General features: G+C 51.1%; 1 protein-coding gene across 1 annotated transcript in view; it reads right to left on the bottom strand.

The window, feature by feature from the left end:
• LOC116067850 (voltage-dependent P/Q-type calcium channel subunit alpha-1A) overlaps positions 1-12,953 on the bottom strand; it is a 97,874-nt gene that overhangs the window by 49,851 nt on the left and 35,070 nt on the right. The window contains exons 14-19 of the mRNA XM_031336867.1: positions 10,991-11,120; positions 9,628-9,687; positions 8,984-9,090; positions 4,490-4,501; positions 1,066-1,165; positions 211-371 (exon numbers count right to left, since the gene is read on the bottom strand). Coding sequence (XP_031192727.1) covers positions 211-371; positions 1,066-1,165; positions 4,490-4,501; positions 8,984-9,090; positions 9,628-9,687; positions 10,991-11,120 — 570 coding nt within the window. The remainder of the gene's footprint in view (positions 1-210; positions 372-1,065; positions 1,166-4,489; positions 4,502-8,983; positions 9,091-9,627; positions 9,688-10,990; positions 11,121-12,953) is intronic.

Below are 12,953 nucleotides of genomic sequence, written 5' to 3'. Positions count from 1 at the left end.
TTTTTTGTGAGACAAGTGCTAACTCCATAACCCAGCAAGACTCAGGGTGATCCTTCTGCCTTAGTCTTCTGAGTGTTGAGGTCTGACTCTTAAAAACTCTACTCCAAACGCAAGCTGACCCAGAGTTACCCCTCTGCCTCAGTGTCTGGACTGTGGGCCCTGTACCCCGCCTCCCCTGCCGCCGTGTCCCTGAGGTTGTGGCCCACCCACCGACAGTCTCTCTCAAACTCTTTGGACTCGTCCGTGCAGTGGAAGAATTTGCCCTTGAAGAGCTGCACGGCCACCACAGCGAAGATGAACATGAACAGCATGTAGACAATGAGGATGTTGAAGACGTTCTTGAGCGAGTTCACCACGCAGTCAAACACGGCCTGCGGCAGAAGGAGAGGCGTGAGGCGGGAGCACCTGTGGGTTCTAACAGCTGGGCTGAAAACATTGTAGGAAGAAAGATTCCATGAGGAATTTCCTCACCCTATTCCCTAACAGCAGTGCGGTGGCTGTGCACACAGTAGGTGGGCTGTGCCAGGCACCTCACGACCAGTTTTGGACAGGGTCTCCTGTGGGCCTTAAGAAGAGGCCTTGACTTTTGAATGCTCCTACCTCCACCACAGTTAGAGTCACTGGGTATGGAACCCAGTGCTTCTGGTACACCAGGCAAGAATTCTGCCAAATGAGATACATCCCACACCCTGCTTTTGTTTGTTTGTTTGTTTGTTCTGTTGGCCTAGAACTAGCCTCTGCTCTTCTCTGCCCTGACCTATCAAAAGGAATCCTGACCTGGGGTAGGTTCTGCCAGCCAACCCCCCTGCTGCCACCTTCTGGACAAGTATAGCAACTACACCCACACATAAGAGGCAACCAGCATCTTCAATGTACATAGTATTGAGACAGGGGTCCCCTGTGGACCCAGGCTGACTGGACCTGGGGGTGTCTTTCCCCAGCCCCTGAGTGCTGGGGTCCCAGGTGCACACCACTATGTTTCTCAAGTTGTGTATGGAGCACTGTGCAACCTTCTTGTCTGTATGTGGCCAGCTCCAGGACCCTCTCTCCAGACCCCAGTCTCACCTTTAGTTTTGGCAGCCGCTTGATGGTCTTCAGAGGTCGTAGCACCCGGAGGACTCGGAGAGACTTAATGGTGTTGATGTCCTTTCCTTTGCTATTGCCACTGTTGCGGGATGTTAGGGTTGGGGAAGGGAAGAGACGGAGCAGAAGTCAGCCAGGGAAGGAGGGGCCCACAACCCCACATGGACCCAGGTCTGGGCTGAGCCAGGCACACCTCTTCCCTTTCTGATGGTCGGTCTAGTTTTGCCCTGGAAAGCAGATCCCTTTGAGGGGGTCCTGCTCTTGTAGTTTGTTGAAGACCCTGCCTCTGCACTGAGGTTTGCTTGTTTGTTTTTAATTATTTTACTATGGCTGGCCTGGAACTACAGAGCTCCTCCTTCATCTTCCTCCTCAGTTCTGGGATTAAAACACCTTTAATCAAAGTGCAGCACTGTGTGCAACTGTTTGCACCAACGCTTCCATTGTCCTTTGTAACAAATTAAAGGCCTTGGAGGATGGTGAACTGTGAGATGAGACCTACCCTCCTTCTGAAAGATCCAGAATGCTCCCTCGACCCCATGTTCCCTAGGCTGAAGCACAGAAGTAACCAGGGGTTGGTCATTCCCAATGCCAACATGATCTCAGGCATGGCTGCTGCTCCAGTTTCCAAGGTCCCTACCTACCTTTGTGGTAAAAAGTAGGACCTGTGGGCTTACTCATACAGACTCCAAAGACACAGAGCTCTTAGCTACCCACAACTTGGCTCCCTAAGGCCATCAAGAGCTTCAAGTTAATGGCTCCCACCCCACCCAGAACCCAGACACAAATCCTAGAGACATGTTTGTCTGCTGGCTTCATGCCCAAGCCATAAAGGGTGCTGTCCCAAGTGTCCACTGTTCACTGGGGTCATCTTTTTACTCAGATCTTGCACATCTACTTTGTCATCACTCCTTTCTCTTACTGAGGATCCTTCCTGAATCTCAGCTCTTCAAAAGCAAGGCAGACCCTTGGCTTAGCTGAGGTCACCTTCAATCTAGCCCACCCAACTGATGGCTACACCACCCAACGTCTGGTCACAATCCCTTTGTGTGTGTGTTTGCTTTTTTTTTTTTTTTTTTTTTTTTTTTTTTTTTGGTTTGTCGAGACAAGTTTCTCTGTATATCTTATATCTCTGGCTGTCCTGGAACTCACTCTGTAGACCAGACTGGCCTTGAACTCAGAAATCCACCTGCCTGTGCCTCCTAAGTGCTGGGATTAAAGGCGTGCTCCACACCGCCTGGCGTGTTTGCTTTTTAATTGTTTTTTTTTTCTCTCTTTTTGCTTTTGGAGACAGAGTCTAGTCTGACTGGCTAATCCTGGAACACAATATGTAGACCGACCAGGTTAACCTTGAATTCAGAGATCTTTTTTTTTTTCTCCTGAGTGCTGGGTTAAAAAAGTGCACACTACCATGCCCACCCAAAAACATTTTTGTTTGTTTCTCTGTGTAGCTCTGGCTGTGTTGGAGCTCACTCTGTAGATCAGGCTCATCTCAAACTCAGAGATCTGCCTGCCTCTGCCTTCTGAGTGCTGGGTTAAAGGTGTGCACCACCACTGCTGGGCTAGCCAGAACACGTTTAAATTACATTTATTAATCTTGTGAGCATGTGTGTGTCACAGCACACATGTCAGAGGACAAGACTTGGGAATCTGTCCTTTCCTTTCACCATATGGATCCCCGGGGTTGAACTCAGGTTGTCAGGCTTGGTGGCAAGAGTTTTTACCAACTTAGCCATCTCACCCTGAGACAATGTTTCACCATGTAGCCCATGTTGGCTTTGAGATCCTCCGACCTCGTGCTCCTGAGTACTGGGATGATGGCCGTGCCCATTGTCTGGCTTTGCACAGAACTGCAACGTCCACTCCCCTGCCGCTCTTCTCCCTTTCTTGGTGCCTCCTTAGAAAGCTATGGGCTCTGTCAGCTTGATACTACTCCAGAGAGATCAGATGTCAGACCTAGACAGAAAGTCTGCTTTCTGTCTTAGACAGGAAACCCCTCAGAGCCCCAACCTGTGATGAATTCTTCGGTTGTGTTCTCTTTAATCCTGGCTCTTGTCCCAGCTACTGACTCAGAACTAGTGTGAGACCTCAGGACACACAAGTGGACCGAGACTGCAGTCCAAGGGACAAACATGTCCCTACTGGTTGCTGCCCAATTCATGGGCAGATCTGCCTGGCACCAGGGCTTCTGGTGGAGAGCACCATTTCCTGGCATGGTGAGAAAATCTGGCTGGGGCTGTGTGTAGTTGCTGTGCTTCTGGACATTGTGTGTGTGTGTGTGTGCGCGCACACGCATGCGTGCGTGCTGTGATGTGTCCTGTGTCTGTGTAAATGTGTGCAGGTATCTGTGCATGTATGTGGAGGTCACCCGTCAACCTGAGGTGTCACTCACTTTATCTTTTGAGGCAGTGTCTCTGACTGGCCTGGGGCTCACCCAGTAGGATAGGTTGACCAGTGATCCCAAGGATCTGCCTCTCCATCCCCACCGCTGGGCTTCTATGTGCATGCCATCATGTCAGACTTTTTAAATGGGCTCTAGAGACTGAACTCAGGCCCTATGTTCATATGTCAATTTACCAACTAAAGAGTCTTTTTTGTTTGAAGAAAAGGTCTCTCTGTGTAGCATGGCGGGTCTAGAACTATGCACACCAGGCTGACCTCAAACTCAGAGATCCACCCGCCTCTGTCTCCTAGGTCCCAGCTGGGGTTAAAGGTGTGCACCACCACACCCAGCTCTGATGTTTCTGCTTATATCCTTTGTCCATTGATCATTAGACCAGTTTTTCTTATTTCTAAGTGCTTGTTGTATATTAAGGAAGAGCACCAACTTCCATTTATGTCTCTCTCTCTCCCTCTTTCTCTGTGTGTATGTACATATATATGTATACATATCTTCCATTTATATCTGTATCTCTTTACTGTTTTGGAGGCAGGGACACAGTATGTAAATCAGGCTAGCCTGGAACTCAGGCTTCTCCTGCCTCAGTCATGAGTGCTGTTACCATAGTGGATTAGAAAGGTCTGCCAGGCAGGTGCTCCTCAGAGAGATGGCCACTTCCTCTCCTGAACACCTGTTTCCCACAGCTCAGCTGCTCTGCTGATCCTCTTCCCCAGCCCCTTGGCCCTGTTGACATCAGGTGTGAGGAGGGACACACCCTGGCCCTTCTGTTCTAGGTAGGAGCTGGTGGGTCACAGTGGCAGGTGAGGCTGTGATCCCTTGTGGCTCCTCCACCCCTTGGGGGGTCAGGCTCTGGTTATGGTTAGCAACAGGACACCAACAAGAACAAGGGCCACAGAAAACAGAGGCCAGAACCAACACGGCTGTGAACGGGGTACAGAAGACGAGACAGAATGAGAGAGAGAGAGAGAGAGAGAGAGAGAGAGAGAGAGAGAGAGAGAGGCACTTTACCGTGTACTGCTCCTGATGAGGTGGCGTCGGAAGGAGAGACAAATCGTGAGTGGCCTCAGAGAGAACACAGGACACGCACAGACACACATAGGCTCTGGGCTCTGGGACCCCGAGGGGACCAGGGGAGCCACCCCCTCCTTCAATCTCTGAACTGGGCAGGACATGGCCCTGAGAGCAGCTCACAAAGGCAAATTTCCAAGGAGCCTTGGGGCTGTCTATCACCCTGGGTGAACTAGTCACTCAGTCACTGCCAAGAGCAGGATTGCTTCCTGCAGCCATCCTGCCATGAGGGCCCAGCTTGCTGTGGGTGAACTTTGTGGGGAAAGGACAGAGGTTTGAATGCTGCCCTGACTGCCAACAAGCCTCATCTGGAAAATGGGCTTGACTTCAAGATGCTTCATATTGGTATTGGTAGCCTCCACCTAGTGACTCATGTCAAGATGTAACTCAGGCTGGCCTGAAAAACTTATCTTCCTGCCTTAAACTTCTGAGTAGCTGGGATATAGATGTGTGTGTGTGCGTGTTTGCGTGCCCGTGTGTGTGCGTGTCTGTGCATGTGTGTGTGCCCGTGTGTGTGTGCGTGCGTGTGTGCATGTGTATGTATGTGTGCATGTGTGTGTGCCCGTGTGCATGCGCGCACATGTGTGTGCATGTGTATATGTGTGTCCGTGTGTGTATGTGCATGTGCGTGCATGTGTGTGTGTATGCACATGCGTGTGCATGCGTGTGCGTGTCTGGTGGGTGGAGCTTTCTGGAAGGAGAGTTGCTGAGGATGGAATCCAGGGTCTCAGCACTCTGCTATGGAACCATGCCCAGCCCCTCACTGGGGAATTCTAGGCAGGGGCTCGAACCCTGAGCTATGCCTCAAGACTTCACTTTACTTTTTATTTTGAGATAGGGTCTTATTAAGTTTTCCGGCAGTCCCTGACCTTGTGGTCCTCCTGTCTCAGCTTCCTGAGGAGCTATATGATTCAGGCATTACATTATGCCTAGCAATTTTCTTTTTTCAGCTGAACAGCTTAATGTGTACAGATATTCTGCAGCGCTCAGGACTCTCAGCCTGTAAGCCTACCGGTCCCTCCTGGTGGGTGTTAGAGATGCTTCCGGTAGCACCGGCTTCTCCATCATCTTTTTGGGAGCCCAGAGTTCCTGAACACCAGGGCAGCACTGTCACTGAGCTCTGTTCCTAGCTGGACTTTGCCTAAGGTGCTGCTGAGTCATGAGTCACTGCATTTACCTGCAGGAGGATGGCACCATTGGGCCCATTTTCCAGATGAGAAATCTGAAGCCCAGACAGGGAGAGTAACTTCCCCAAGGGCACACAGCCAGAAAGTGGCAGGCTGAGATTCAAACCCACGTGCATGCATTGAGCTGGAGTCTTCCTTCCTTTGGGGCAGGGCTGTTTTGAGGGTGTTGCTGGAGGGTCTCTTCTTTGGTTGTTGGGAGTGTGGTCTGAGGGTGCAGGAGTGGCTTGACCAAGGTACACGCTGCCAGCTCTGCAGGGCTGAAGGATCTGCCCTGGGGGAAGGGTGGTGCCGCCAGGTAGACTCTTGGCAGTGAGTGGGAGATCATGATCTAGCAGTTGCTGTGAGAGGTCAGCTGGCTGCCCCAAAGCATGGGCACTAGGTGTGATGTCCCTCATGGTGACAGACTGTGAGATGGCTTGTTAATGATGGTGCATGGGGATGGATCATGGTTAGGACAGAGCACATCCACACAGATCACACATACAGATGTGGGTGACGAGGAGGGTGGGATCGTTCAGAGGGTTTCGGCACATTGCTGGGAGAGCACAGGCAGGCAGACATTGCCTCAATCCCTCTTATCCAAGAAGGGAGCAGCCTCCCTCCCTCTCCTTCCTGCTTCTCGGCCTCACAGACCTTCCAGGGGATAAAGGACCCAGTAGGACAGGTTGCTGGTCTAGATTTCATTCTCCATACCCCCTGCCTCTGACTCAGTTTCTCATCTGTGGAATGGGTATCACTACCCTGGTGCAACAGCGTCATAGATGATGTGCTGGAGGTACTTCCTCTCATTCGGGCCATTACATCCTGCTGCAGGGGAAGCCAGGGAACACAGGGGTTTCCAGACTTGGGGAACTTGCTCTTCTCCCCTTCCTTTTCTGAGACATTTGTGTTCCACAGCCAAGGCTGGCTTTAGAAGCAGCAATCCTCCTGCTTCGACCTCTCAATGGGCAGGATTACAAACACTTGCTACCACACCCAGCTGGAGGTACCTCACACTGCTGCTGGGGTTTCCCACCTTGTCTATGAGCAGGGAGGCTCATGGGACAGACAACGGAGAGAGAAACAGCAAGCTGACACTCTACCATGACATCAACAGGAAGACACCAAGCAAAGACTTCACAAGTTGAGACGCCCCACGTACAAGAGATCAGAAGCCTGCTGCTAGGGATTATGGGGCACGGAAGGGTTCTGAAACTTCTCTTGGGAAGCAAGTAGCAACTGGCATCTGCTTTGCTATTGGGTATGCAGGAGTGGCTTAACCAAGGTGTTGGCCAGCTTGCACTGAGCTGCAAGCCCAGTGTTTGGTGAGAAGTAGCAGGACCAAGCAGATTCTTGGGAGTGAGGTAGGGGCATGGTAGGGGTCAGTGTATTTCCTCTCCTATCCCACTGAAATATCCACAACTGCAAGCTCTTCTAAGATTCCTAGAGAATCGTTGGCTCCTGCTTCCAATGCCAGTTTCTGTTAGAACTGCTAGCCTGCACAGGCACGGGGATGTCCCTGGTCTGCCCTGCCTCTGTATGGGAATTGGAGAAAAGAGCTAAACACAAGGGACTCTAGGACAGAGCACAGGGCAGCATAATGTCTGCAGTGAATTCATGAGAACATTAAAAACTTGTCTCTAGGGCTCAGGTCTCATGTAAATGCCCCTGGCTCCAACCCTAGGACCAGAAAAAGGAAAAAAAAAAAGTGAAGAGAAGAGAATACAGGTTGATTGGGGGTGGGGGCAGGGAGACAGAGAGAGTCAAAGGCAGAGAGACAGAGGCAGAGAGACAGACAAGCAGATAAAAGAGCAAGAGAGCCGGGAGTCTGGCCAAGTCAGGCTTGCAGGCTACGGAAACACCAACTCATGACCACGTAACCACAGCTCGCTGTGCCCCAGGGAGCAGCTTGGTAGGGCCTTCACTTGGAAATGGCAACAGTGCAGGCCCCCTGTGCCAAGGTGAGAGAGCTGACTGAGAGGCCATACCCACTGGGGAGTCAGCAGTCAGACAACCCAAAGAAGCCTTCAGGCTTCTGTGCTGGATGAGGTAGGCCAGGGTCCCTGGAAGACATTCCTTTCTGGAAATGACCCATGTGACAGGCACAATCTATGTTCCCAAGACAGAATTCCAGACTAGGAACAAGCTAGGTCTGCTGTCCCTGATACTGATGTCTGCTGTCAGCGACTGCACTACGGCGTATGCTGCCAGAGATCTTGGGATCCTTCTCTGACCTAAACTGGGCTCTGTCTCAGGGTGGGCCCAACATTGGGAACCATCTTGGAAGAGCTGCCTAGAAACTTGGATGGCAGAGCTCATGTGCCTTGAGATTGGCCACTGGAACCCTAGATGCCATGTTAAGTGGATGCACAGGCCCAGGACACTCTGGACATTCTGAACTTAGGCACCGTCTTGGGATGATGGCCAGATTTCAGTTAACACCTTGGAACGGCTTTTTACCCCGTGAGCGTATTTGAAAATGGCTCCCTGGAACTCGGCTGCCATCTTAGGATGGCTGCTTGCTGCCCGAGTACCAGCTTGAAATGGCTCTCAAGAATCTGGATTCCATTTTGGGATGCCTGCCTAGACATAAGGAGTCATTTTGGAATGGCTATCTGGAACCCTGCGTGCCACCTTGGCATGGCAACTAAACCCTAGAATGTCACCTTGGAATGAATGACATCAAGGATTCATGGGTCATCTTGGAATCGCTGCTCTGCTTTCTGGCGCCACTATGAAGCAAGCACTGACTTGGAATGTAACTCAGAACTTGGGTGCCATTTTGAAATGGTTGCCATTTTAGAATGGTTACTCAGAAAATGAGAGCCATATTTAAAACCGCCACCTACAGCCAGGATGCCATTGTGGAGTGGTGCCATAGGAGGAGGCCACTAGGTGTACGGCAGGAGCCCTGGGGCACAGGTGGGATGAGATTCTCATGCACACTTGATTTCTGATTGTCTTTTGGGGGGCGCCCCAAAGAGACACCATGGGGAGGGAGATGAGATGTTCCCAGAAGCAAGACTACGGAAAGCAGCACAGCAAGGGGCCACCGCCTTGCTGTGGAGGAGTTGGAAGGCGCTCTGCTCCCTTCTTTCCGTCCTTCCTTAATGGTGATGACATGCACAAAGCCAGTTGCAGCTCCACCGGGGCAGAACCCCCTGCTGGCCCATAGCTATCCTTCCCATCTCTGAACCCCAGAATAGGACCCATATCTGACAGTGGGGCCCAGACTGGGGCTGGGGAGGGGGTTGGCATGGAGACTTACGTGAAGGCAAAGGCCACCAGGGCCCCACTGACCACTATGAAGTCCAGAATGTTCCACAGGTCACGGAAATAGGCCCCCTGATGCAAGACGAGGCCCAGGTCGATCATCTGAGGGAGAGGAAAGTGTGCTAGGAGCCTCCAACCTTCCCTAGGACAGCACCCACCTGGGGCAGGAGGGGCGGGCAGGGTCTCATATCCAGGATGCCAGGTGAGCCCTTCTGAGGAGAAGGCATCTAACTTGACAGTTTGAAGCCTAAGTATTTGAACCCCAACAGTAGGTCATGCATCAGCAAGCGTTGTAGACTCTATATTTTTGGAACCTTCCAAGAATCTGTCCATCTCTTAATTCCTCCTTGGTGACCTGTGGTTCCTGCCCTCACCATGGCCTACTTGGTCCCTGACAATACCCTCACCTGTCACCTGACAGCTTTGAGACTGTACTTGAGAGTGCTCAAGCAGAGTCTCTCTTCTGCCTAGAGCCCTTCTCCATGGCTCCCCCTTCCTGATACCCCAAAGTCCTCCCAGTTACTGGCAAGCCCTAGTTTCCTGATTTCACCACCCCATCCTCCTCCCTCCCTCCACACCTGCCTGTCGAATGCCCCTCATCCTGACAAAGGCCTGTGGAAGTCCCACTTCTGTTCTTACCTTGATCACCATCTCAAAGGTAAACACGCCTGTAAAAACATAGTCAAAATATCGCAGCACCTGTGGGGATAAAAGGCAAGGTACCCGGTCACAGGCTTGACCAGGAACCGACTCCTGGGAAACCTACCTGTAGCCCACTGGGATGTGAGGACCACTCTGAAAGCTCCCCAGAAGTAGAGCTTCCACCCAATGGGCTGGATAGGGCCAAGCGCTGCTCAAGAGCCATGCCCAGGCAGAAGCAAAGATGGGCAGGGCCTGAATAAAAAGTATCCAGAAGACGGCAACGAATCCTACGACTCTCCCCCTCCCCCAGGGTCACCAAGATTGTCTTTTTTCATGTACTCTAAGCTCCTTGTGGACTAAGAGGGCCTTGGAGGAGTCCACCCTACCTTGGGGGTGATTGTCCTTGGGGTAATGGGGTTGACTGGCCAGTGTCCACGCTCTAGTCTCCCCTATTTCCAGGAGATCTTTTAAACTCTGGAGCCACCTGGTCGTCTTGCTCTTTCCCTCTGAGGGTACCACTCAGTCTGGGATGACCGACCCTCCCCTTCCTCACCCAACTGTCCTGCCGAGAGCTGAGGGTTAGTTGTGTCTGCATGGATTAGTAGTGGCTTTTGTCGCTGCCTGCAGCTTCTGGAGCACCTAGGACACCCACGTGTGTGGAGGAGAGTGGGAGCTGTAGAGTCAAGGCTGGTAATTTCTGAATGTGACCAGCAGAGGGTGGTATGAGCCCCTAAATCATGCAGTTCCTCATATGACCCTGGATGGCTAGAGGGCTGATCTTCCCTTAGGATAAGAAACCTGCCAGGCCATGCACTCCGAGCCTCTAAGGTGGCATTGGAGGTGTGCTCGTGACCGTTTGAATCAGGCCCTGAAGCATCAGCTTAGCTACTTCTCTGCCTCATGGAGCTCGCCGTTCTCCTTGCTCACTTCCTAGAGCTCATCTGATTCCCGCTCTCTCTCCCTTTATGGTGTGGGTCAAATATTATTTCTCTAGTGATCCCTTCCATGGTCACCCATCAAAATGATCCCTAGGAGCTGGGCATGTGGCTCAAGATGTAGGGCTCTGGCCTAGACTTCCCCAGCGAGGGGCTGTAGATTTGGCTCAGGGGTAGGGCTCCTGCCTAGAAACCCCCAGAGAGGGGCTGGGGGTGTGGCTCAGAGATAGAGTGCCTGTGGAATTTGTTGTTTCAAAAATTTTGTTTGTTTGTTTTTTCAAGACAGGGTTTCTCTGTTTAGCCCTGGCTGTCCTGGAACTCACTCTGTAGACCAGGCTGACCTCGAACTCAGAAATCCGCCTGCCTCTGCATCCCAAGTGCTGGGATTAAAGGCGTGCGTCATCAGAAGCAAAACCAAGACTCACATTGTTGCGGGGTGCGTTGGGCTGCACCGGGTCCTCCGCAGCCAGCGCGATGCTGCTCATGGCAATGACCATGAGGATGCACATCTCGAAGTATCGCAGGTTCAGGATGTAATGGCACAGCCGGCGAAGGCTGAGGGCAAAGACAGGGTACTCAGATCGCAGGTTCATGGGTCGTTCCCGTCCTCTCACCACTGAGATGTTCACTCAATTCCACTGCCCCACCCTAGCCATCTGTCAGGGACTCTCAATGGGGCGCTGGCTGTCTATCTTATTGTCCAGTGCAGCTGAAAGACTTCAGCCACCTGAGTCAACAGTTCTACTACCCTCAGAGGACTCTCTACTCTATTGGGAAACTTTGTTTTCCAAGCCGGGAGCAATCGCTATTACTACTGATTCTGCAGGACACGGAAAGACTTCATTTATGTGTGTTCTTTTAATTACATTTATTTATTGGTGTGGGGGTGGTGATTGGGCCTGAGCTTGCCTGTGCAGCTCAGAGGACAGCTTGTGGGAGATGATTCTGTGGGCCCTGGGAACTGAATTCAGGTTGGGAGGCTCTGCAACAAGTGCTTCAATCCACTGAGCAATCTCAAGGCCAGGTGTTCCTGTGTAAAGTATTCTAGGGTCTAAAAAGTGGTGGCTCCTATCTGTAATCCAAGCATATTCGAGGCTGTGGCAGAGGAATCAATAAGAGTTCAAGACCATCTGGACTGTGGAATGAATTTAAGGCCAGTGTGGTCAGAGTGGTCAGTGTGACCACAGAGTGAGATCTGTTCAGAAAACAAATCATACATACAGAACACACACAGACAAAACACACACACACACACACACACAAAATATACACACTAACAAATTAAACACACCCAAAACAAAACACACACATACACAAACACGATATCAACAATAGGTAGACAGAATCTATTATAAGCAACACCTGTCAATAAAAAAGCCTACAGTTAATGAGCTGAAGAGGAAACAGTAGGTGGGACACTGGCAGGAGGAGGAGGATTCTGTGTAACAGGGAGAGAATGAAAGGGGTTGTTGAGGGAGCTGCTGAGGGGGCCCAAAGAAAGAAGTGGGCCAGGACTGAAGGAGAGGTGACTAACCATGAGGAAGACATAGTTTGAATGGTTAAATAAGTTACTAAGGAATGAGCCAAAGCTTATGGCCAGGGTGTTTATTAATGAGTAATTAGTCTCTGAGTTCTCATTCCAGGGGCAGAGGCTGGGGAAAGGAAAAACTTTATTTTACAACAACACATATGGAAAACAAAACCCAGGGGCCAATGAGGTAAAAAGGCTCTCGCCCTGCAAGCCTGGTGCCCAGCGTTCGGTCCCCTGAACCCACATGAACATGGAAGGGAAACGACTCCAGGGTCTTCTGACCTCTACAGAAAGCCACGGTAAACACACATCATACATACAACAATATACAACATACATGCAACAATGATAAACTTCAACCCCATCACTACCACCACCAACAGGAAAACATCTGGGGCTGGGGCTTAGTGGGTGGGGTGCTTGCCGGGCGTGCACAAAGCTTCCGTCCATCTTCAGTACCTCCCACCCAAACAAAACCTGGGCCTGTCACAAGCAGCCTGTTCTGGCTCAAGATTCACTCGCTCTTTCTCTGCCTATGCTAAGAGGCTATTTTCAAGTTTTTTTTTTTTTAATTATAAAGCACTTAGAACAGTACCCAACATTAATTAGGTGCCACTCAAACATTTGTTTAGTGAAGAATCAAAATTGAACTTCAGAAAAAAGCTGACGTGCAGGACCTGCATCTTTGTGGTACAGTGCTTAGAGACAGAATTATGTTTTTAGCTTCTGAAGGCTGGTGCTGAGGGGATCTATTTCCCACTGTCTGGACCCCTCTCACATAGGGACCTAACCCCCCCCAACATGCAGGGGCACTATACCTCTCCCTACCTCCCCCCCAGCACCCCCTCTCCACGCAG

This window comes from Mastomys coucha, unplaced genomic scaffold (assembly GCF_008632895.1).
Source record: "Mastomys coucha isolate ucsf_1 unplaced genomic scaffold, UCSF_Mcou_1 pScaffold22, whole genome shotgun sequence".
Lineage (NCBI taxonomy): Eukaryota > Metazoa > Chordata > Mammalia > Rodentia > Muridae > Mastomys > Mastomys coucha.
This window is presented reverse-complemented; position numbering and strand designations above follow the sequence as displayed.